Source organism: Electrona antarctica (assembly GCF_951216825.1).
Source record: "Electrona antarctica genome assembly, chromosome: 14".
Taxonomy (NCBI): domain Eukaryota; kingdom Metazoa; phylum Chordata; class Actinopteri; order Myctophiformes; family Myctophidae; genus Electrona; species Electrona antarctica.
The window spans coordinates 26,723,967-26,750,792 of NC_136795.1; the positions used below are offsets into that span (position 1 = coordinate 26,723,967).

General features: G+C 38.6%; 1 protein-coding gene and 1 long non-coding RNA gene across 2 annotated transcripts in view; both read right to left on the reverse strand.

Annotated features, from left to right (window-relative positions):
- Positions 1 to 14,184: 14,184 nt before the first annotated feature.
- Positions 14,185 to 16,080, reverse strand: LOC306936752. Its single transcript, XR_013791525.1, has 3 exons — positions 14,894 to 16,080; positions 14,678 to 14,751; positions 14,185 to 14,613 (listed from the first exon to the last, which is right to left on the reverse strand). It is a non-coding gene; the product is annotated as an uncharacterized lncRNA (long non-coding RNA).
- Positions 16,081 to 17,626: 1,546 nt separating this feature from the next.
- Positions 17,627 to 26,826, reverse strand: part of LOC306937124 (uncharacterized protein) — a gene marked incomplete at its 3' end in the record, with an annotated part of 9,603 nt that continues 403 nt past the window's right edge. Inside the window, exons 3-12 of the mRNA XM_079520792.1 lie at positions 26,403 to 26,522; positions 26,200 to 26,248; positions 25,976 to 26,029; positions 25,518 to 25,599; positions 25,229 to 25,273; positions 24,517 to 24,594; positions 24,281 to 24,370; positions 23,796 to 23,894; positions 23,362 to 23,421; positions 17,627 to 17,756 (exon numbers count right to left, since the gene is read on the reverse strand). Of these exons, the coding sequence (XP_079376918.1) occupies positions 17,627 to 17,756; positions 23,362 to 23,421; positions 23,796 to 23,894; positions 24,281 to 24,370; positions 24,517 to 24,594; positions 25,229 to 25,273; positions 25,518 to 25,599; positions 25,976 to 26,029; positions 26,200 to 26,248; positions 26,403 to 26,522 (807 nt within the window). The remainder of the gene's footprint in view (positions 17,757 to 23,361; positions 23,422 to 23,795; positions 23,895 to 24,280; positions 24,371 to 24,516; positions 24,595 to 25,228; positions 25,274 to 25,517; positions 25,600 to 25,975; positions 26,030 to 26,199; positions 26,249 to 26,402; positions 26,523 to 26,826) is intronic.

Sequence of the window (26,826 nt, forward strand, 5' to 3'; positions counted from 1 at the left end):
ATTTGAATCCACAACATTTGGATCATGTGGACAGCCACTTAACACACTGAGCTATACCAGGCTCTCTCTGTTCTCTCATGTTCTGTCATGGTTTCTCCTCTGTATTATCTGATTAACATCCACGATAGCACTTGAAAGCACTAAAGACACCTTTGATGCACAGCAAACACCATTAAAATGCTCTGTACATGATCCCAATGCCCCATTTTAAAAGTGACACCAAGAAGAACAACTTAAAACTTAAAATCAAAGAGAGCGCAGTGGCACCCTTGTTAAGACGACATCCATGTGAACCACAGGTTGTGAGTTCAAATCCAGCTGAGTTCCTCCTACTTTCACTCTGCATGCAGCATGTTTTGGAGAATAACATCCAGAAGAACACTGGAAAGAGATGGAAAGCTGAGGTGATTCTCAGAGAGCATGGTGGCTCTTTATGATAAGCTGCTGTCTATGTGAGCCACACGTCGTGGGTTCAAGTTCAGCCCATAGCCCATGGCCTCGGACGGCAGACTATAGCATGCCCTTTTTCATAATTTTTGAGGATTTGAAAAAAAGACGAAAATCACTCCAAGACCATGTACTATAGCCCATGGTCTTGGAGTGATTTTTGTATTTTTTTCCCCCAAATCCTCGTTTTTCATCATTTTTGACCATGGGCTATAGCCCATGGTCTCAGACGGCATACTAGGCCTATAGCACGCCGTTTTTCATCATTTTGAGGAGTTGAAAAAAAGACGAAAATCACTCCGAGGGCATACTATAGCATGCCGTTTTTTCATCATTTTTGAGGATTTGAAAAAAAGACGAAAATCACTCGAGACCATGGGTTATAGCCCATGCGGTCTCAAACAGGTATACAATAGCATGCCATATAATAGTTTCTAGGTGAAAGTGCTTTTTTGACGTGCCAATATCTGCCATTTCAAAGATTCCTTTTCAGGCAAACATGGCCACCGTAAGATGAACCTAAATAGGTTTGAATGGGGGTTTCTAAGTGTAAGTATGTAGGACTAGTAGCATGCCAAAGTTTGTGCTATTGCCATTGGGAATGCATTGGGCGTTTAACTTAAATAACTCAGAAACTACAAAACATTTCAAAGTAAAAAGTTCCAGCATGTGTCTCCACAGAAAGCTGAATTATAAAAAGTGTGAATAGAGTTGAGACACCCCTTCCTCTCTCCTTGAATTAAGATTTCAGCAGATCTGGATTTTATTTTCATAACCACCTCATTTTATTGCCCGAAACAACCAGTGGGCACCACTGCCCGCTCCTATATCCTATACTGCACAAGGATCGTGGTCAACCAGTAGGATCAGGACATGAAAAAGTGTGACCAAAAAGCGTGACCAAAAAGTGTGACCAAAAAGTGTGACCAAAAAGTGTGATAAAATTACAGGATAAAACTACAGGATAAAACTACATGATAAAACTACATGATAAAACTACATGATAAAACTACAGGACCAAATTACAGGATAAAACTACATGATAAAACGACATGATAAAACTACAGGATAAATCTACATGATAAAACTACATGATAAAACTACAGGATAAAACTACAGGATAACACTTCACGATAAAACTACATGATAAAACTACAGGATAAAACTACAGGATAAAACTGCATGATAAAACTGCAGGATAAAACTATATGACAAAACTACAGGATAAAACTACATGATACAACTACAGGATAAAACTACAGGATAAAACTACATGATAAAACTACAGGATAAAACTACAGGATACAACTGCATGATAAAACTGCAGGATAAAACTACATGATAAAACTACAGGACAAAACTACAGGATAAAACTACATGATAAAACTACATGATAAAACTACAGGATAAAACTACAGGATAAAACTGATAAAAATGTAGGACTAGTAGCATGCCAACGTTTGTGCTATTGCTATTGAGAATGCATTGGGCGTTTAAGTTAAATAACTCAGAAACTACAAAACATTTCAAAGTAGTAGTAGTAGTTCCAGCATGTGTCTCCGCAGTAAGCTGAATTATAAAAAGTGTGAATGGAGTTTCTAGGCGAAAGTGCTTTTTTGACGTGCCAATATCTGCCATTGAGCCCCATTGTAAATTTCTCAAATTTGAAAGCACTATATTTCTAAAACTATGAAACATTTCAAAGATTCCTTTTCAGGCAAATATGTCCACCATAAGATGAACCTAAATAGGTTTGAATGGGGTTTCTAGGTGTAAGTACAGTATGTAGGACTAGTAGCATGCCAAAGTTTGTGCTATTGCCATTGAGAATGCATTGGGCGTTTAAGTTAAATAACTCAGAAACTACAAAACATTTCAAAGTAAAAAGTTCCAGCATGTGTCTCCACAGTAAGCTGAATTATAAAAAGTGTGAATGGAGTTTCTAGGTGAAAGTGCTTTTTGACATTGCCAATATCTGCCATTGAGCCCCATTGCAAATTTCTCAAATTTGAAAGCACTATATTTCTAAAACTATGAAACATTTCAAAGATTCCTTTTCAGGCAAACATGTCCACTGTAAGATGAACCTAAATAGGTTTGAATGGGGTTTCTAGGTGTACTGTATAGCTAGATAGCTATAAACACAGCACAAGATATATAGCTAGATATAGCTACAGTAATATGCGAATAATTTGCGTATAATACGCAAATACGCGAATAATACGTGAATAATGAATAATACGCGAATAGACATATAATACGCGAATAATACGCGAACAATACGCAAATAGGCGTATAATACGCGAATAGGCGTATAATACGCAAATAATACGCGAATAATGAATAATACGGTGTCAAGGGGAAGAGAAAAACTTTACAGATATTTACCTGAGAACCCTTTTTGGCTAAAAGAGCATGGGGATCTGTGCCAACAGTCATACATACATCAGACTGTCTTAATTGTTCTATTGATGTAAATGAGGTGTAAAACTCCTAGATCAAGTACACTTTGACTTCAGTCTCTATGGCTCAGTGTGGTGAGCATATGGCTGGAGATGTGAAGATTAGGAGATCAAGGCCCCTGGCAAGCACTGCTTCCCAAAAGCAGATTTGATTAATCTATGGCCTTGCATTTCTCTCTGTTATTTATTAAAAAAAAGAAAGAAAATAAAATCCTTCTAAGCTGCTGAGCTGAATGTTGTAATGTAAACAGTGTGGAATCCAAATTATTTCAACAATATTATTGGGGTCCGTCCAACAACACTGAATAATTCCGAGGTTATATTAATAAATCTACAACAAGACGGTGTGTAATAACGGCATAGCTTCCCTGTGACGACTATCGTCAGTGGGACAGTGGCCTTCCAAATCCCAAGAAGTCGCTCTACCTCCTTTTTAAAAACCTCAAAAACAACAACAGGGTGCTGAATCTGAGGAAATTGTGTTTGATAATAATAATAATAATAATAATAATAATAATAATAATAATAATAATAATAATAATAATAATAATAATAATAATAATAATAATAATACAATGAATGAGTCAGACACCGTTTACACTTAGTTCCAGTGTCAGTGGTTTCTATAACAAACACACGCACGCACGCACGCACGCACGCACGCACGCACGCACGCACGCACGCACGCACGCACACACACACACACACACACACACACACACACACACACACACACACACACACACACCCAAACACACACGCACACACAGACTTGCTCAGTTTCAATCAACATTACAAACCATCACTCTCAAGGTTAATTAATCACTCTGTGTGTTATGCTCTCCATTTAGACGCAGTCAGAGCCCAGTGGAATTCCGTGTAATCTCTTAATAACTGCTGTATGATTACACTGCACGCCACGGCCATGAAAGTATCTGTGCCTATATGGAAATTGTTACACCGTGTATCTGGATCAACACCTTTAGCACGATGTTACTGCCGCTGCTTTAACATTTAGAGAAATGCGAGGAACAGAGACTGTTGTTTATAATATATAGATACATGGTGTGTTTTGCCCATGTGTTAAGTTGATGTGACTACTGTACGTGACTAATACACTGTTACTGCTGTTGTGTTTGCAGAAAATGGCTTTGCCTTATTGCTCATTTATATGGCTTATTGTAGGCGTACACTTATATATTTTTCCCCCTGTCATTATTATGTTATGGTGGTGTGGATACTTGATGAAGGCTTTTACGATAAAAAATATGAAAAGTATGCTTTTTGATGACATACTCTAGCACGTAGTTTATCATGGTTTTCGACGATAAAAAGATACAATCATGCTTTTCTACACATACTATAGAAGGTTGTTTTTCGACGTTTTTCAAGAAAAAAAAAGAAAGAAAAAGATGAAAACTAATTTCTAGGGTATAGGCCTACTCTAATTATGGACTGATAGTCATACGTGATCACAGGACTGGTTGTTTCAATCGTCTTTTAAAAGCGGTGAAAGTGGGGATCTCCCTCAGTGTGACAGGAAGCTCATTCCAGTATTGACAACCTTTGATGGAGAGAACATTTTGACTGAAGGTAGACTTTCTGCCATAGACATTACAGTCACCCCTAGATTCATACCTAGTATCATAACCGCTGTCTCTCTTTCTGTGTATAAACTCCTGGAGAGGAGGAGAAGCCAAGCCATTTAGACATTTATAGACAAAACAGGCATTCTTGAAATTTCTAAAATTGAATCAAATATCTTAATGGCTCTCTTGAAAAGTTGTTCAATTGGTTTGATGACTGTTGTCCCAGCAAATGACCAGTTTGTGAAACAGTATGTGTGATAAGATCACACATACTGTGGCATGCCACTTTAAAAACTTGTGTGTGGCATGCCACTTTGAAAAGTGGTATATACCACTTTTTGTAGAGTGGCATGCTTTGGCATGACCACTTTTGGAGCTCTCCCTCCCTCAAAATGCAGTGGTACAGAAGAAAATATCGAACAAACAGGAAGGTAGGAGCGCACAGTAGTGGGGAGGTGCTGACCACAGGAGATAAAACTATGACTGAGAAAGGAGAGAGGCCGCACAGCTCGTAGTCACGATGCCATCACATTTTTATTTTTCCAACGTTTCGGCAACAAGTTGCCTTCTTCCAAAAACAAATATCCCCATTACACGACTGCACTCAATACCAACCATACACGCCCACAACAAACGTTCCTAGCCTGGCGGAGACCTGCGCTCCGAGGAGCACTTTCTCTACTTTGTGACCTGCTCTTCCTGCATCCCTTGTCACCGCCCTTTGTCACTGATAAGGTGTCAGCGTTTGATGATTGCTCCGGCGGGGCTCGGCTTGCCTTGATAGCTCATAATCCATGGCCACCGTGGAGTTTGATCACTAACTAATTAGCTGGTAGCTAATTATTATGTGCATCGGAGCATTTTCATTCATAATTATAATGGCCTTCAGTTGACATCGCTCAGGCTCCCTGCTGTCTGCAGTGATACCGTCCATATATACACTGTAAAACATCGCTCAGGCTCCCTGCTGCCTGCAGTGATACCGTCCATATACACTGTAAAACATTGCTCAGGCTCCCTGCTGTCTGCAGTGATACCGTCCATATATACACTGTAAAACATCGCTCAGGCTCCCTGCTGTCTGCAGTGATACCGTCCATATATACACTGTAAAACATCGCTCAGGCTCCCTGCTGTCTGCAGTGATACCGTCCATATACACTGTACAACATTGCTCAGGCTCCCTGCTGTCTGCAGTGATACCGTCCATATACACTGTAAAACATCGCTCAGGCTCCCTGCTGTCTGCAGTGATACCGTACATATACACTGTAAAATACAGAGTGCTAATTATCCATTTGTAGCTGTGAAAGCATACAAATGGAACCAAATGGATCCCACACTGTCAGGGTTAAAGGTACTAGTAATACTAGTATCTAATACATTTAATCAAGTACTCTACTTAAGTACAATTTGGATGGATTTGATACTTTCTTCAGTATTTACAATTTTCAGTACTTTTACTTCCACCCCATTTCATCTCAGAGACAAATGTTGTGCATTTATTCCACAATTTATTTTAGTCCGTAAGATTGAGACGAAAACCATTCACTTTTTCATAAAAGCATGTAACTTGCAACACTATACAGTTTGGGGCTCCAATTTTCAGATATGGAGCCATCGCAAAAACACCCCCTGGTGGCCATGGTGGCCATTTTACTTTCCGCCACTTTACATTACCAAATAATGTATTATGCATCGTAACTCCTGAACTAAACATGATAATACAGAATAGGTGATGTCTACACCTATGTTTTGATGGTCAAGGATTACTAACTATTCAGGGCCCCAAACTGTACAAGTGTACCAAGTTTCATGCTTTTATGAAAAAAGTGAACGATTCACCTAAAATCTCATCTCAATCTTACGGACTATTTGAAAACTTTAGTTGCTACAGTTACTTTTGATTTAAATTGTTATTACAAAACCACTTCAGACCTATTTGGCAATTTGAAAATAGGAAATCTACAAGCTCACAATGTGTTGCTTATAGATCAGCTAGGCTGCTCTTTTCAAAACATTTCAAAACATTTTCATACATATGCATTTAAAAAAAATGTGAAACGGGACATTCTGCATAATGAGTAGTTTCTACTTTTGGTATTTTAAGCACACATTTTGATCCCAATACCTTTGTACTTTTACTCAAGTAAATTTTGAATATCGAACTTGTACTCATAACAGTTTAACTGTTTATACATTACAGTATTGATACTTTATTACTTGTACTTAAGTAAAACATCAGTGGCCATCAGCCCATCACCATCCTCCTCTCGCTGAACTCAACTCAACACCATGTATGTATTTCTGCTGTCCCTTCCATGGTACTCCCTGAGCAGTGGTGGAACAACTAATCACATTTACTCTACTATTCACTTGAGTAAAAGCACAAAAGTATTGGTATCAAAATGTACCTATAAAGTACCAAAAGTACAAAAGTAACTAATTACTGTTGTAATGTCCCATTTCACGAGTTTTCAAATGTCTAAAAATGTCTACAAAGACATCTTTGGAAAATAACAGATCTACAAGCTCACAATGCGTCGCATCTCATGGCCGAAGTGTATATATATAGGGCTGAAGTGGTTAACGTGTGTTTTATAATAATACTCAAATTCTAGTTTTGAAATAACCACAGCGGCGTAAATGCACAATATTTTTCCTTTGAGATGTAGACTATAGAATTAAGTAAAAGTATAGAAAATGGAAATACTCCAGTAAAGAAAAAAAAATGTATAAAAAAGAAGAAAAAAAAGAAGAAGAAAAAACTCAAAATTGTACTTGAGTACAGTACTTTGAAAAGTGGTATATACCACTTTTTGTAGAGTGGCATGCTTTGGCATGACCACTTTTGGAGCTCTCCCTCCCTCAAAATGCAGTGGTACAGAAGAAAATATCGAACAAACAGGAAGGTAGGAGCGCACAGTAGTGGGGAGGTGCTGACCACAGGAGATAAAACTATGACTGAGAAAGGAGAGAGGCCGCACAGCTCGTAGTCACGATGCCATCACATTTTTATTTTTCCAACGTTTCGGCAACAAGTTGCCTTCTTCCAAAAACAAATATCCCCATTACACGACTGCACTCAATACCAACCATACACGCCCACAACAAACGTTCCTAGCCTGGCGGAGACCTGCGCTCCGAGGAGCACTTTCTCTACTTTGTGACCTGCTCTTCCTGCATCCCTTGTCACCGCCCTTTGTCACTGATAAGGTGTCAGCGTTTGATGATTGCTCCGGCGGGGCTCGGCTTGCCTTGATAGCTCATAATCCATGGCCACCGTGGAGTTTGATCACTAACTAATTAGCTGGTAGCTAATTATTATGTGCATCGGAGCATTTTCATTCATAATTATAATGGCCTTCAGTTGACATCGCTCAGGCTCCCTGCTGTCTGCAGTGATACCGTCCATATATACACTGTAAAACATCGCTCAGGCTCCCTGCTGCCTGCAGTGATACCGTCCATATACACTGTAAAACATTGCTCAGGCTCCCTGCTGTCTGCAGTGATACCGTCCATATATACACTGTAAAACATCGCTCAGGCTCCCTGCTGTCTGCAGTGATACCGTCCATATATACACTGTAAAACATCGCTCAGGCTCCCTGCTGTCTGCAGTGATACCGTCCATATACACTGTACAACATTGCTCAGGCTCCCTGCTGTCTGCAGTGATACCGTCCATATACACTGTAAAACATCGCTCAGGCTCCCTGCTGTCTGCAGTGATACCGTACATATACACTGTAAAATACAGAGTGCTAATTATCCATTTGTAGCTGTGAAAGCATACAAATGGAACCAAATGGATCCCACACTGTCAGGGTTAAAGGTACTAGTAATACTAGTATCTAATACATTTAATCAAGTACTCTACTTAAGTACAATTTGGATGGATTTGATACTTTCTTCAGTATTTACAATTTTCAGTACTTTTACTTCCACCCCATTTCATCTCAGAGACAAATGTTGTGCATTTATTCCACAATTTATTTTAGTCCGTAAGATTGAGACGAAAACCATTCACTTTTTCATAAAAGCATGTAACTTGCAACACTATACAGTTTGGGGCTCCAATTTTCAGATATGGAGCCATCGCAAAAACACCCCCTGGTGGCCATGGTGGCCATTTTACTTTCCGCCACTTTACATTACCAAATAATGTATTATGCATCGTAACTCCTGAACTAAACATGATAATACAGAATAGGTGATGTCTACACCTATGTTTTGATGGTCAAGGATTACTAACTATTCAGGGCCCCAAACTGTACAAGTGTACCAAGTTTCATGCTTTTATGAAAAAAGTGAACGATTCACCTAAAATCTCATCTCAATCTTACGGACTATTTGAAAACTTTAGTTGCTACAGTTACTTTTGATTTAAATTGTTATTACAAAACCACTTCAGACCTATTTGGCAATTTGAAAATAGGAAATCTACAAGCTCACAATGTGTTGCTTATAGATCAGCTAGGCTGCTCTTTTCAAAACATTTCAAAACATTTTCATACATATGCATTTAAAAAAAATGTGAAACGGGACATTCTGCATAATGAGTAGTTTCTACTTTTGGTATTTTAAGCACACATTTTGATCCCAATACCTTTGTACTTTTACTCAAGTAAATTTTGAATATCGAACTTGTACTCATAACAGTTTAACTGTTTATACATTACAGTATTGATACTTTATTACTTGTACTTAAGTAAAACATCAGTGGCCATCAGCCCATCACCATCCTCCTCTCGCTGAACTCAACTCAACACCATGTATGTATTTCTGCTGTCCCTTCCATGGTACTCCCTGAGCAGTGGTGGAACAACTAATCACATTTACTCTACTATTCACTTGAGTAAAAGCACAAAAGTATTGGTATCAAAATGTACCTATAAAGTACCAAAAGTACAAAAGTAACTAATTACTGTTGTAATGTCCCATTTCACGAGTTTTCAAATGTCTAAAAATGTCTACAAAGACATCTTTGGAAAATAACAGATCTACAAGCTCACAATGCGTCGCATCTCATGGCCGAAGTGTATATATATAGGGCTGAAGTGGTTAACGTGTGTTTTATAATAATACTCAAATTCTAGTTTTGAAATAACCACAGCGGCGTAAATGCACAATATTTTTCCTTTGAGATGTAGACTATAGAATTAAGTAAAAGTATAGAAAATGGAAATACTCCAGTAAAGAAAAAAAAATGTATAAAAAAGAAGAAAAAAAAGAAGAAGAAAAAACTCAAAATTGTACTTGAGTACAGTACTTGAGTATACATGCACTTAGTTACGTTACATCACTGTCCCCTGCATGGAACTCCCTGAGAGAGGCAGCGCTCAGGACCTGACCATTCAGTCACCTCTCTCTCTCTCTCTCTCTCTCTGTCTCTCTCTCTCTATGCTGTGCTACAGTAGCCTAGAGCAGGCACACTTTACACGCCGACTCACCAAATACGATTAACACGTCCTCTAACCCTTCGACACACTCCGCACCTCCTTCCTTCCCAGCATCCGCCCGTCCGTCCAGTCCATCTGAAAGAGGCAGAAAATAGTCACATACAATGTCGGTGGGACCTTGATGCCTTAAATAGAATCAGCTGTTCACAGCAGAGGCAGAAAGCTGAATAGATCCTGAAATCCAGGTGCATCCTAAGTGGTGGGTAACTGGGTATACAAATGGGCCTACTCAGGGTCCGATTCACTAAGTTGTTTACACACATATTTTGGGTCAGGGTGTAATGGATTTTTCCAAACTTCCCACGTTAGTAGTCTGATTCAGTAATCTTTTTTTGTCTGTGAATTGTGCGGAGGGCCGCTCTTTCTCAAGTCTGCTCGGATGTAGACTTACATGGGACCAAAGCTTGCTGTAACGTGGGATACTTGGAAAATCAGTCCATGTGTGTGTGTGTGTGTGTGTGTGTGTGCACGCACGCGCGCGCGTGCGTGCGTGCGTGCGTGCGTGCGTGCATTAAATAATGCGTGTTGATTAAATTAATAACGCATTAAATAATGCGTGTTGATTAAATAATGTTATTATAGCCTATCAGACACTAACTGGCTGTGATAGCAACAACTTACATTGTATGATTCACCCTATTTGTCAGTTCACATACAGTAGGTAGATCCTTTAAAAACACTTTTTCCAAAGTAAAGGTGCGTGGCAAAACGTTAAAATGTAGAGAATGTGGGATATGATATAGGGTCCATTACCATTACTCACTCTGTAAAGACAGACATACAATACAGGCAGCACTTTTGTGTGTTCATTTCCTTCCTTGGTTATTTACTGCCCCCCTGTGGTGGAAAATACAATGACAGGTGAGAAGTTAGGGTTTGGCATACTCAATAGTATGTTAGAAGGCCTACTAGTATTATGTGATTTTGGACACAGCTGGCCTTGTCCGAAATCGCTATGTAACTATAAGTTATGTATAATATGTCAGTATATGTGGCTCCTTGAATGGTGGTTACACCACGTTGACAATTCAGTTAGTTGACTTGACTGTCATTATTCCCTAAATTAATGAATTAATATAAGGCTCCTGGTTGATGTATTTGTGAGTTGTCGTCAACACATTTGTATTGTTGTTATATCGTGACGTCTATTTGTTTTCATGTTTTTGGGGACTACGGATGGAAAGTAGAAAGATACAAGCTAAGAACACCGAACACTGCAAAAATACTATTGGCTGATGGTATCTGAGTGATGGAGCAGTTGTCTAATGATCACACGCTAAATCAGTGATATTCAACTGGAGGACTGTGGGCCAAATTCAGCCCTTGGGGAGTTTTCTTGTGGCCCTTGAACACTATCCATATTAAAAAAGAAGGGGGAAAAATATGTTTTATGTTTATTGAAGTATCCCCATTAGAGACACATGACTGAGCCTCTATAGTCTTCCTGGGGTCCTGAATAAAACAAATACAATACAAATGTACAACTAAAAATACAATTTAAAATAAAAACAAATTATAACATTATAAAATCAAAAGAACAAATTCACAAATCACAGTTCACTGTTATGTACTTGGCAAATTGGCAAGGTATCTCTTGATATTCTTTATTATTTTGCCATGCAGAAGCTGCTCCTCTGGTGTTGTAACCATGTTCAGAAGTCATTTTTAACTGGTGAGCCAAGCTATACGGCTTACCAGTGGAAATAATGTTCCGCAGTAGCATTAGAAGACTCACTGCTAATTTCTTTTCAACCATTAGCCATGCCAGATGTTCGTGCATATAACTAATACTTGTCTGGTATGAACAGACTGAGCAATCTGCAACTTTTTCAAATCAGATTTTGTAGCTGATGACCAGATAACAGGGCAGTATTCTAAATGAGACAAAACCAAAGAATGAATAACAGATTTCATTATAGAGGGAGTGATGAAAGCAGAACACTTCCTAGTAATACTGATTCCTCTTCCCATTTGGATGACAATATTATTTATATGTTTGGACCAAGATAAAGAGCTATCTATAGTTACTCCCAGAAGTTTTATTGTGTTCACCTGTTCAATTTGTGTGGTGTATGTTTTAAAATGCAAAAATGGCGATGGGTGGTACGGCTATCTCCATTTATTAAGGTGCTCACATCAAGACATAATGCTGTCCATTGTTGTGTACACCTGGTGTCCCTGGCACGGACGCGTATTTGTGAGAAGAGTATTGTATTATATGCCTGGTTGATAAGGCCACATGCTCTTATGAAGAGTATTGTATTATATACCTGGTTGATAAGGCCACAGGCTCTTATGAAGAGTATTGTATTATATACCTGGTTGATAAGGCCACAGGCTCTTATGAAGAGTATTGTATTATATACCTGGTTGATAAGGCCACAGGCTCTTTTGATGTGTTTCATGGACCATTTGTTTAGAGTCAGTTAGGGCATCGTGACATTCAGCCCGGGACACTATTATTGGGTGATTGGATGAAACGTATGACAGGACAGTGTAACAGCTAATGGAAGAGATGGATAATTATTCCTTTGGTGTTATGGAAAAAATCAACTCAAAACTAAGAACTAGGTAGGACATGTTCAAGTCCCGTTCCTCCTATAGTAGGCTAAAATAAAAAAGAACAGGTCAAAACCACTAGGAGAAACCTACTGAGGGCTCAAAGATGTATCGGCTCAATGCTGATGTTGTGCGCTTGATCGGTTGCCTCTGCTACAGACAGTTGGCAGAAAGGTGTCAAGTCCCATGTCATTAAGGCCTACTGGAGGACCATCGGGGGACTGCGTCCGCGTCCCTCCCCCTGTTTTCTGAGAAGTAACGGTGGTGGCTTATTATGTCTGAAAAGAACCCTGTCCAGATAAACTTTTACTGAACTATGGTCGTTGCCTGTCTTAAGTGTTATGGGAGTTTGTTCCAGGCCATTGGCCCATAAAAAGCAGAAGGCTAACAGCCACCAAACCAGCTTCACAATCACCAGCTCCAGGAACGATGCAATTACTACTTCAGAGTTTTGGCAGAGAATGAATATGGATTCCATAGACATATATAAAGGCTAGATGGCTCAAGGCGGAGTCTCTGACGTAGTTCACCCGGCGGCCATCTTGCTGAGGGGCTACAGTACAGTATGTTCAATGGCAGCTCGAACAAAAATAGTCATAACTCCCTCAAACTTGACGATATGATTCAGGACGCTTATCTGCTTAATTTTGGTATGCAGACATCTCTGACGTTTATAAAAAAAAAAAAACGTTTGAAAATCGGATGAAGAGCAAGTTATGGTTATTTAAAAAGTACATGCCCATAGACAAAATATTATGCTGCCCCTCGGTAAGATGGCCGCCACGTAGCAACGTTGCTCCATTGGCCAGAGCGCAGGTGAGCCATCTAGCTTTCTTATATATATATATCTATGGGTGAATCAGTCAAGGTGTCTGAGAGACCACAGCCACCTGGCAAAGTCACTCTCAAGGATGTTACCAAAAGCAGTGTCATCCTGACCTGGCGGAGAAGCCAGAACATGATGGTGGCAGCAGAATCAGCTGCTCTGTTATTGAGGTTCAAGGGTGTTGAAAAGTGGACCCAGGCCAGCATTGCATTGTTAAAGAGATGGAGACTACCATTCCTAATCTCGTCTCAGGTGAAGAATACATATTCCGTGTATCGGTTAAACAATTAAAAGGATTTTAAAATCAATCCTAAAGGTTACTGGGAGTGTAAAGATGATAATATTATGTACTGTGTACAGTATGTTTATCAAACTATTTGTTTCTGCTCACATAACAAGAATAAATTGGGTTATAAATAAATAAATAAATACATACATTGACTTATGCCATTTGCAGCTGCAGTCAGCAAATATGCTCAGTACTCAGTAAATTAATTTAAAAAATCTGACGACATATACCTTCTCAGATTTTAGTAGTTTAGAGCACAGCATCAGAATTACAAATCAAGAATCAATAGTTGACAACAATGCAGTAAGTATAGGCTTTAGTCTAGACTCAGTTGAAAAAAATGCAAACACCAACCTTAAGACCTCGTATTGATTGACAATTTAATGGTATGAGTGTGTGAATGAAATTATATTACTGTTGTTGCATGCATGCAATTGTATGGCCAACCTGCATGGGATTATAAATCACCATAAATTCAAACTAGCCAGTGTCAGATTACAGCATATAAATTGTCAAACAACAAAGAAAGAAAAGTAAACTACCGGTATAGTATTTTTCATCTTCAGCTTTTCAGAGAGTTCAGACCATATTGAGTAAGAAAGTTTATTTTTATGAATTATTGAACAAATAATACCTTCTTGCCTTCTTGAGTAAAAGATAAGCCTTAAACACATTCAAATTAATCAGTTATTCCAGTTTAGGCTCATTCTGTACACCACAATATTTCAGGGTTTTGTTGAGTGAATTCATGGAAAGCAACTCTCCTAATCATATTTTGAAAAGTACAAAAGAAAATGTATGCAATGCAAATGTATGAAAATGCAAATCACACAGCTCACACAGCCTGCATATCTCTGGAACATTTTTTAATCGAACAGCCACAATGACCCAAAATCTATAGACACGATGTAACATAATTCAGGGCCAAAATTCTGAAGTATTTACAATTTTCAATACTTTATAGACGATCCACAAGCTCACAACGTGTCGCGTTGTGAAATGAGACATTCTGCACAATTTGGTACTTTTACTTTTGGTACTTACTACTTAGTATATGTATTGCCAATACTTTTGTACTTTTACTCAAGTACATTTAGAATACTGGACTATTACACTATTGATTGATTGATTGATTGAAGAATTTATTAACAGTTTGCAGAATTACAGTACATTTCAAGCACAAACTCAATACAAAGGCTGTTAACTGTGAGTGGACGACCCAATTAAGCATTACACTTGTTTCCAATAGGGTCCACCATACACCATACAGCCGAACTTAAAGATACACAGTGTCACGGTTACAGTGTTACATGTCATGGATATGATAATAGACACACATGAACCAGTCATACAGCAGAACCTAAATATACATTTACATGGACATAAACATTCTGTATGAACCTGCATCGATACATGACTCAATGAATAAAGACATAAATGCTACAATAGCAGGGGCTGGAGCGGTGGTGGGAGTTAGTTTACTGACAAGCTGTCATTTAAAGGTAGTGGCGAGAGACACAGTGAATGTACCGTTCTCCATTAGACAACTTAGCTGTTCTATTTCAGATGGGTGGGTGTGATTGGGGAACGTATGGACATCAGACTGACTTGAATTTCCTTCACGGAAAATTGAGACACATGGAAAAACTATTCTTCCTTTGGTCATGGCTCATACAGTATGTAATCTGGCAAATATCAAAGCTACAATTGTTTGATTGAGCTACTATTATAATAAGTAGACCAGGGGTCTTCATTATTTGTCAGGCCAAGGACCAGCCGAGAGAGAGATGAAGCAGGGACTACTTTCGTGAAGTCTATTTTCGTGAAGGGAACACCCTTCACGATAGGGGTTCAAGTGGTTAATATGGAGAAATAAATAAAAGAAAAGGGGATTTGGCGGAGCCCTATAGTAACTCTGAGGACCCCCTAAGGGTCCCGGTCCCGGACCCCCTGTTGAAGACACCTGAACTAGAAAAAACATCGAACATTATAGTCCAGTGTGCTTTTTCTAAAGGGAGACATTTGTTTTCAGGGACCAGACATACAACAGTACAAAGCTAAACAACAGCAAATAATGTAATATATGTCTGTCTGTCTGTATCTATGTAATGTAATATAACATAATAATAAGCAGGTCAGACTGGCTTATTGATGGCATCAATAAGCCAAGCAACAAGGGCGTCTACTCTATGGCCTTTACAACGTGCATGCTAGACTCCTGGGAGACGCATGAGCGCCATACAGTGCCTTAGTTACCCAAGCTGCGCTACTCATACACTGAGTAGTACAGCAATCCATGGGACAGGTCTGATAGAATGTGCTGCTAGTAGGCAAGTAGGTGAAGTACGGAAGGGAATGCAAAACCTGCATAGGTCTATTCACACCCATTGCTGCACCGAAAGCAGAAGAACCCCTATCCAGAGTCTCTCCAGAAGAACCCCTATCCAGAGTCTCTCCAGACTGACAGATGCCAACGATAGGCAAATGTGAAATTGTGTATATATCAAGGACTGAAGGACATAATATATTATACGAGTTTACATGTTGAATAATCCAGTCAGTATAACAAACGGCAGTTTGTACAACACATACCTTTACAGTGTTTTTCTCAGCCTCTTGATATGAGGTTTAAGAACATTCAAATGAATCTATCTTCAACTATTTTCAGATTTCAGTGTATGACACGTCATACACTGTCAAAAACTGAAAATGCAGCACGATCTATGAGACCCTGTCACAATAGGTATGTAAAGCATGTTTTACATAATGCCCCCATAGTGGCTCCTGAAGTTGGTATCCATGTATTTATGATATTATTAGATACAATAATATTGTTATACAGTATATTATGTAGTCAGATATAGATAGCGTCATGGGTTGCCAAAATCAGATTTTTTCAGATATCTACAAATTAGACATTTTATAACTAAAGACACTTCAGATATAGATATATAGATAGTCACAGATAAATATAGATATACCAGTAGGTATACATACCTATGTACAGTATAAGCCTAGATCTATCTAAGCTTATTATTATTATTATTATTATTATTATTATTATTATTATTATGATAGATTCATGTCTTCATTCCAGATGACTCCACATCACCGGATCCATTCTCTTTGGTGCTGTGGCAGAACAGGAGGTATACTGTAGGTTAGCAGCAGGTATATACAAAATATACATCCAATATTGTGTTTCCAGCATTTTATACAGATGGGTTGGTTGATGCAAGACACGGTATAAGAGTGAGATGAACGTGTGAACAGTGCAACACAGAGCATCAGCCATAAGAGTGAGATGAACGTGTGAACAGTGCAACACAGAGCATCAGTATAAGAGTGAGATGAACGGCCTGGGCCATGGCTTAATGGTCCAGGCACCTTTGCTGGTAATCCAGTCTGGCAGTGTGCCGCGGGTTCGACTCCCGATCCCGACGGCCTTTACTGTATGTCACCCCCCCATCTCTCTCCCCATTTCCTGTCAGCCTACTGTCTGTCCCTCCATAAAAAAATATAAAATAAAGGCGAAAGCCACAAAAAAAAAACATTAAAAAAAAAAAGAGTGAGATGAACGTGTGAACAGTGCAACACAGAGCATCAGCCATAAGAGTGAGATGAACGTGTTAACAGTGCAACACAGAGCATCAGCCATAAGAGTGAGATGAACGTGTGAACAGTGCAACACAGAGCATCAGTATAAGAGTGAGATGAACGTGTTAACAGTGCAACACAGAGCATCAGCCATAAGAGTGAGATGAACGTGTGAACAGTGCAACACAGAGCATCAGTATAAGAGTGAGATGAACGTGTGAACAGTGCAACACAGAGCATCAGCCATAAGAGTGAGATGAACGTGTGAACAGTGCAACACAGAGCATCAGCCATAAGAGTGAGATGAACGTGTGAACAGTGCAACACAGAGCATCAGCCATAAGAGTGAGATGAACGTGTGAACAGTGCAACACAGAGCATCAGCCATGTTCTTACCCGCTGCTGCTGCTGTTGTTGTTCCTCAGCAGCAGTTGTTGTTCTTCAGTGTGATGATGGCCAACCTTCTGTTCATCAGAAGCCTCATCATCAGCTGTGTTTCCAATCCTGGATGCACGCTCATCACTAGGAAAGAAAACATTATATATTTCTGAATTACAGTATTACATTGTCCGGCAGACACCTGCTAACTCAATTTTTCAGGTTTTGTATTTCTTTCATAAAGCAATGCTATTGAACACACTTTACTTTGCGTGTGTTGGTTAAACAAATATTGAACCAATTTAATGTATTAAAAAGTGCTTCTGACAAAACCAGCTAACTCCATTGGACCCTCAAACTGTCTGCTAAAGTATCTCTCCCCCTCTCAAGCAAGTATCTGACAAAAGTCACAATACCAACTTTGATGAGGCAGTATTGCTTTGTTTGAAAAATATATATAAGGTTTTCGGTAACCCTTCATTTTACGGTACGGTAATTACCAGGTAACTACCAGGTAATTACCTGGTAATAATAGGTAAGTACCTGGTATTATCTGGTAACAACCAGGTAGTAGTTATAAGTATTTACCCATGAATTACCTGGTAATTACATGGTAACTTCCAGATGCATTACTCATTAATTACGATGTAATTACCAAGTATTACCCAGTATGTATAACTATTTACTGTATAATCTCCAGGTAATTATATGGAATTTACCATGGTAAATGACACACTGGTTGCCAGGTAATTACCAAGTATGTTCCTGACAATTACCAGGTATTTATACGTTTTTACTATGTAATTACCAGCTAACAACCCGGTATTTATAAGTATTTACTCTGCAACCAGGCACGATACCCTGGTTGCAGGTACTATAGGTATGTAGGTACTATAGGTATACCAAGTATTTTCAACAACTACCAGGTATTTACTCTTCTACCAGGCAAGTTACCCAGTAGGTACTAGGTCATTACCAAGTATTTTCCTGACAACTACCAGGTAATAACATGGTAACTGTATTCACTGTGTTTACATGGGTACTACCCATGAAACACATGGGTAGTAGCCTACCAGGAAATTACCAGTTGTTACTAGGTAATTTCCTGACAACTACCATGTAATTACCTGATAGGTACCCAGTAAGGAAGGAGGAACTGTACTGTAAAAGGAAGCTTGCTCTATTTCCATGATATTACCATGTACCTACCTGGCAATTGTAGATTATAATCACTGGTAATTTCCCGGTAGGCTACCCATGCCTTTACATGGGTAGTACCCATGTAAACACAGTGATTACAGTTACCATGTAATTACCTGGTAGTTGTCAGGAAAATTACCAGTTGTTACTAGGCAATTCCCTGACAACTACCATGTAATTACCTGATAGGTATCCAGTAAGAAAGGAGGAACTGTACTGTGAAAGGAAGTGTGCTCTATTTCCATGATATTACCATGTACCTACCTGGTAATTGTAGATTATAAATTATAATCTATAATTTATAATCCTCCCCATTACCCATCAGGGTGTATTTTGAACTTTGAACTTTGAACTTTGAATTTTGAACTGGCAAAAACTGTTAATTACCAGGTATTTACTGTATAAATTAACAGGTAAAACCAAGCAAGTTACCGTGTAAGAAAGGTGGAATTGTACTGTGAAAGGAAGCGTGGTTTGTTACAGTGAAAGTACAGGGTAATATTATGGAAACAAACCACGCTTCCTTTCACAGTACAGTTCCACCTTTCTTACATGGTAATTTGCTTGGTTTTACCTGTTCATTTACACAGTAAATACTTGGTAATTAACAGTTATTGCCAGTTCAAAATTCAAAGTTCAAAGTTCAAAATACACCCTGATGGGTAAGGGGGAGGATTATAATCTACAATTACCAGGTAGGTACATGGTAATATCATGGAAATAGAGCACACTTCCTTTCACAGTACAGTTCCTCCTTTCTTACTGGGTACCTATCAGGTAATTACATGGTAGTTGTCAGGAAATTACCTAGTAACAACTGGTCATTTTCCTGACAACTACCAGGTAATTACATGGTAATCACTGTGTTTACATGGGTACTACCCATGTAAACGCATGGGTAGCCTACCAGGAAATTACCAGTTGTTACTAGGTAATTTCCTGACAACTACCATGTAATTACCTGATAGGTATCCAGTAAGAAAGGAGGAACTGTACTGTGAAAGGAAGTGTGCTCTATTTCCATGATATTACCATGTACCTACCTGGTAATTGTAGATTATAATCCTCCCCATTACCCATCAGGGTGTATTTTGAACTTTGAACTTTGAATTTTGAACTGGCAATAACTGTTAATTACCAAGTATTTACTGTGTAAATTAACAGGTAAAACCAAGCAAGTTACCATGTAAGAAAGGTGGAACTGTACTGTGAAAGGAAGCGTGGTTTGTTTCCATAATATTACCCTGTACTTTCACTGTAACAAACCACGCTTCCTTTCACAGTACAATTCCACCTTTCTTACACGGTAACTTGCTTGGTTTTACCTGTTAATTTATACAGTAAATACCTGGTAATTAACAGTTATTGCCAGTTCAAAATTCAAAGTTCAAAGTTCAAAATACACTCTGATGGGTAATGGGGAGGATTATAAATTATAGATTATAATTTATAATCTACAATTACCAGGTAGGTACATGGTAATATCATGGAAATAGAGCACACTTCCTTTCACAGTACAGTTCCTCCTTTCTTACTGGATACCTATCAGGTAATTACATGGTAGTTGTCAGGGAATTACCTAGTAACAACTGGTAATTTTCCTGACAACTACCAGGTAATTACATGGTAACTGTAATCACTGTGTTTACATGGGTACTACCCATGTAAACGCATGGGTAGCCTACCAGGAAATTACCAGTGATTATAATCTACAATTGCCAGGTAGGTACATGGTAATATCATGGAAATAGAGCACGCTTCCTTTTACAGTACAGTTCCTCCTTCCTTACTGGGTACCTATCAGGTAATTACATGGTAGTTGTCAGGAAATTACCTAGTAACAACTGGTAATTTCCTGGTAGGCTACTACCCTCGTGTTTCATGGGTAGTACCCATGTAAACACAGTGAATACAGTTACCATGTTATTACCTGGTAGTTGTCAGGAAAATACTTGGTAATGACCTAGTACCTACTGGGTAACTTGCCTGGTAGCAGAGTAAATACCTGGTAGTTGTTGAAAATACTTGGTATACCTAGTACCTACATACCTATAGTACCTGCAACCAGGGTATCGTGCCTTGTTGCAGAGTAAATACTTATAAATACCGGGTAGTTAGCTGGTAATTACATAGTAAAAACGTATAAATACCTGGTAATTGTCAGAAACATACTTTGTAATTACCTGGCAACCAGTGTGTCATTTATCATGGTAAGTTCCATATAATTACCAAGAGATTATACAGTAAATAGTTATACATACTGGGTAATACTTGGTAATGACATAGTAATTACTGAGTAATGTATCTGGAAGTTACCATGTAATTACCAGGTAATTAATGGGTAAATACTTATAACTACTACCTGGTTGTTACCAGGTAATACCAGGTACTTACCTATTATTACCAGGTAATTACCTGGTAGTTACCTGGTAATTACCGTACCGTAAAATGAAGGGTTACCAGGTTTTCTTCATTTCCTGAAAAATGTATATTTTTGTTAAGTTAGCTGGTTTCTGACTGACAGAGATATGCTTTGGATGTATAGTTTTAGAAGTAGGTAAAAAAAATTCATGGGAAAATAATATACAATAATGCAATCATTAATAATGAATTGACCAGAGAACTGTTAACCACTTAAATAAATCCTATACTTAACTTATAATTAACCAGAATATCAAGGGCTCTCTACTAGGCCCGTGTTTTCGCTGTACATTAAATATCTTCGCGGAGAAGAGCTGATCTATAAAAGATCTTTGCGATGTGAGAGATTGTAGAATATGGGACCACATCGTTGTAAGACCCAGAATAGAGATGCTAGGGTTCAAGAAAGTGGTTAAAAAATAATTGATCTCTAGGGAACACGTGGTGGAAACAAACAAACACAAAATAAGCGGTTTTAAATAGCCTGCAACTATGCACAGCACAGGTCTTCCATGTTGTGTGAGTGACCCGTGGATGTATTAAAGAAAAGAGTTAGAACAAACACATTAACAGGGTGTTGATCTTTGTTGATCTTTGATTCTACTATCCCCCCTGCTACTTAATATGCACACGAATGTGTAATTCTGAGTGGATGTGGGAGAACAGGAATGGTGGGTATGTCATGAGGTTACATCAAGTGGAGATATTCCATTGTGGATGTTTCCTTTTAATTAGACTCGGGAGGAAAGCTCTGGAAGGCTCAAATCTAAAGCCTGGTTTATACTTCGCCAAACGACATAGCCGCCACGGACCAAAAATAGCAGATCTATAGGCGTTGTCGGATCAGGCATAAATTATGCATCAGCAGTAGATCCTATAGCCCAGTGGTTCCCAAAGTGGGGTCCGGGGACCCCTAGGGTTCCTTGAGAGAGTTCCAGGGGGTCCCCAGCTAAATGATAATTAGGAACCAAATGGACCCTTATGGGTCTGTCACTCAGAGAGTGTATGGACCCTAATGGGTCTATTTGGTTCCATTTGTACACTCTCAGAGTTAAATTAACTTTGATTTTACAATATACATTGGGGTTCCAGAGATAGAAATGCCATTAAATGGGGAACCGTAGCCTAATTCAGGTCAAACCTGGGGCCCTTGAAATGAAAATGGTTGAAAATCACTGCTAGAGCCGTAAAAACCTTCTCTTATGGGGGTCCTTGGCATATATTTTCAAATGGGGGTCTGCAGGCTAATTTTGGCGGTCCTTGACATGAAAAAGTTTGGGAACCCAGGGCTATCCTATTAGCCCCCTTTCCAAACCTCATGGGTTATTATACCTGGTCTCATTGATTGATTGATTGATTGATTGATTGATTGATTGATTGATTGATTGATTGATTGATTGATTGATTGATTGATCACTACTTCTTAATTATTATTATGTATTATTTATGGAATTTCTTAGATGTGTTTGTTTGTTTGTTTGTTTTAACATTTATTATTATTATTTATTTTCTTTCTTTTCTCTTTTTTTCTCCTTCAAGAGAAAAAAAAATATATATATATATATATATATATATATATATACTCTCGAGTCGTGACCCATCTACAAATGGGTCACGACCCACTATTTGGGAAACAGTGATCTACTGCATACCAAGGCACCATGATGGGCTCTACCACACCATACTGCCAGTTGTTGGAACACAACCCGGGACGAGGTGTTTTAGCTGCGAGCGTTCTTGTATTCGTGAGTGACTATTACTATACCTGCAGATGCTATCCATACTGTATATAATGCCCATAAACATTAAGTAAGTAAGTGACTTACTTAACATTACCTCACCCCTACTCAAAATCTGCTTGATTTGACATGGGCTATAGTACCTAAATAATACTGGTGTCCGTGAAATCACTGCGTTTAGGGCCTAACATGCTGAGAAAGGAGGAAGCTTTGAAGTATTCAGATTACGGTTAGGCCTACAATGTGCTTGGCAACATGCAAATTGTAATCTTCTTAATCAACAACTCAATAATTGCTGACATAAAAGTGTAAATGGGAAAAAAAAATCTCCACCTCTATACATCAATAATAATCCCATGAGAGAGTGAATTAATGATTTAGGAGTTTACATGGTTTTGATGTCAGTTCCGTTGTTGCTGTTCCGGCCTCCTGGGTCATCCCTCAAGTTCCTGAAAGACATGATCAAATTTTATTATATCAAGACTAAAACTGATTAAACCATTAAAACTGGCCTTTTACCGGGATTATATTTTGGCTTTTTTTTGCAATTAGCTGCTATTTAGAAAAATCGTGAAAATGTGTGCAAATCTTTGAATATATATACTTTTTAAAGCAAACATATTTTACTTAAATCTTTGCTCCTGGGGGTCCCTGGAACCAACATTTTGAGACCAAATACATAACATTTTGGAGGTCCTTGACATGAAAACATTTGAGCACCACTGAATATAGAATTAGGTTTTTCAGAAAACCGTTAGGATTTTTAGAATCGGCCTCAGGTCTTAATGTGTTAAAATAAAAACATAATAGACATTCAGGCTACCTGTTCATGGCTCGTTTGCTTGAGATGGCATTTGCATCTTGGACCGTTATGGGGTCGGCATTCAGTTCCTCAGAGCCACCGTGAGCATGCTCTGCAACCCTTGAAACACAGAATACAGGGTTAAGAAGTCTCATTCTTCTCTGGTCTTCTTAAAGGATCACATCCCCTGAAGTTCAAATGGAGAAGTGCACACTTGAGGATGCATACAAATTCTCATCCTCACCCATTACGGACAGTTAACCCATTTTGGGCGGGAACCCCTTTTGGTGTTTTAAACATTGTTATAATTTAGCTATTGAAAAATAGCAGATCTACAAGCTCATAGCGCGCCACCGAGTGGCGCGCTACGAGCTTGTAGGTCTGCTATTTTTGAAAAACCGTGATATTTATTTCAGAAAACTGGAGGATTTATAAGGATTTTTTTAAATTTTGAGGTCAGGCCTAAATGGGTCAAATGATAAGGGACAATATCGGTGGCACCCAACTGTAAATCGGTGGCACCCAACTTGCAGTGCTCGGGCTGGGGGGCCACCCTGGGGGCCTCAGCAGTCCTGCCATCAGTCTCAGAATCAATACTGTGGAGGTAAAGGTTGCCGTTAACATTATTATTAGAGTCATGTCATGTGTAATGAAAACAACGGTGTCTATTTTGACAGAGAGGCTAATATGGAGTAAAAAAATAAATGTGGTTGCATTATGAAATGGGTTAACAGCGTTGAACCTGGAATCTTGTGCATTTTCCACTTCCCCGTGATCAATGCTTCCATGGAGCTCCGTGTTTGTGCACAGTTCATTCAGCCTTCAACAATAAAGAAGATGACAAAGCTTCAACTTCCTACTAATCTGAAGATATATAATAGGCTATAGCTTTACCAACTTGATCTTTGCTGACATTTAAATATGAGCTCCTCATGACTAAGCTCAACTAATGCTCCCTCTGTTAAACATTTAATAACCTATATATTTTGTCGTACAACAAACTAATTTCTTATCTACAAGCTTTCAGATCTTCTACTTTCACTACTTTTGACAATGTTGGGAAATGTTGCCTATAATGACATGGCAGAGGTCAAAGTCATTGGTTAAACATCTACAAGATATTAGAAAAATATTAGTTAGACAAGGTCACAACACGTCCCGCGTTTTGAGCTTGTATGTAGATCAGCTATTTTCAAACAGCCAAAGTATATGAAGCGCTCAAATGGTTGTTTTGTAATAATAATAATAATAAAAACTAACTAGTAACTCAAGTTTTACAATAATTGTAGTGGAGTAAAAGTACAATATTTGCCTCTGAGATGTAGTGGAATAGAAGTATTGAAAATTGGAAATACTCCAGTAAAGTAAAAGTACCTCATAATTGTACGTTAACACTTGAGTAAATGTACTTAGTTACTTGTGACGAATGTGTTTCTACAGTAACAATCACTGACCTGCTCGTTTCCCCTCCTCCTCTCTCTGGATCGGAAATACCATTTCTGCAAACCAGGAAAGGATATGATGCAACTCTTAATACAGAATACAGAAATACAGGAAATAATAATCGCTGCCATTCGCTTCTATATCTAACCAAACAAGAAAGACAGCATTTCTCAAATCAATGCCATACATTGCATCATCATGTTAAAGTTGTATTCATTGTTAATCCGTGCCCGGAACAGAAGTCATCATGTGAAAGGTAATTCATTGACATTTCTGATAAGAGTGAAAACGAGCCCTCACCTCTGTTGGCATTTCCGAGAAATGCCAAAGTACCAAAACAACCCAGCAACGACAGATAGCAGTACAGCAGCCAGTGATCCAACTGAAAAATCAAAAGACACTCCTTTGTCTTTGGATTTGAAACAGATTGATTACTGACTGACTTTTTTTCTTTTGTGAAGTCTTGAATCTGTTTTCTCTATTCATGAGTTTCAAATGTAGTCCTACATCTGCCATATGGGGACCAACGGGTGTTGCAAACAAATTAATTAGTTCTAGGCTTTTGTCTGAACAGAATGTTCAGACAAATTGAAACACCTGTGTTGGTCCCCAACAACATGGCAGGTGTAGGTACATTTGAAACTCGTGAATTTATCATGTACAGCATCTACTGTATGTGTAATGTTGTTTTTTATGCACATGGGTACGTATTGTTTACATAGTTGCGCTTATGAAAGAGGTGAGGCATATTAACTCACAGATAGTGATCCACTGCGGTGCAGAAACCACACTCTTGGTATTCCCCCTCGCTTCTAATGCCACGGGAGGAGATAAGAACAGTGAGTGAAATAAAAGTGGTTAATGTACAGTATATAAAACATGAAGAGCTGCTTGAATATCACAAGATAAAGGCTGCTTCAGTAAAGGGTCACTGATAAATCTGGGGTTTATGGTGGTATTACTATTATGAAAGATTACATACCGGTGACTACATACTCAGAGCATTTCTCCTCTATCAAGCCTTTTTCATCCTGAGGATAGAAAACAAAGGTCACTGTTTTGACTTAACATGTTTCAGTGCTGATATGTGATAATGGGATATTTTATATTAATGAATGCACACACACGCAGAATTCCTTTGAATTTGGGGGTGGAATTCAAAGAAGCGTTTTGAGATATACTCACAAGGGGGATTATGTATCTGATTGTCAGATTTAGGCAGCTGCTCGTGACGACTGCCTCCTTGTCCATTCTTATCACGGGTGGTACGATGTCAAAAGACTGCTTTCCACAAGCAATCAGTGTCTGTAGACCCAACACATTGGATTATGTACCTGTAGTTATAACAACATTTACATATTTACTCAAGTACTGTGGCTGCCAATACTTTTGTACTCAAGTAGCCTACATTTTGGATTGCAGACTTACTTGTAAGAGAGTATTTCTACATACGCACCACAGATAATAATAACATAATAACATGTACAATAACATGTACAATACATAATAATATGTACAATACATAATAATATGTACAATTAACATGTACTGCCAATGAAAATGCCACTGAGGAGAAGCAAGTCAGTAAAAAGTCAGTGAGTGTAGGAAT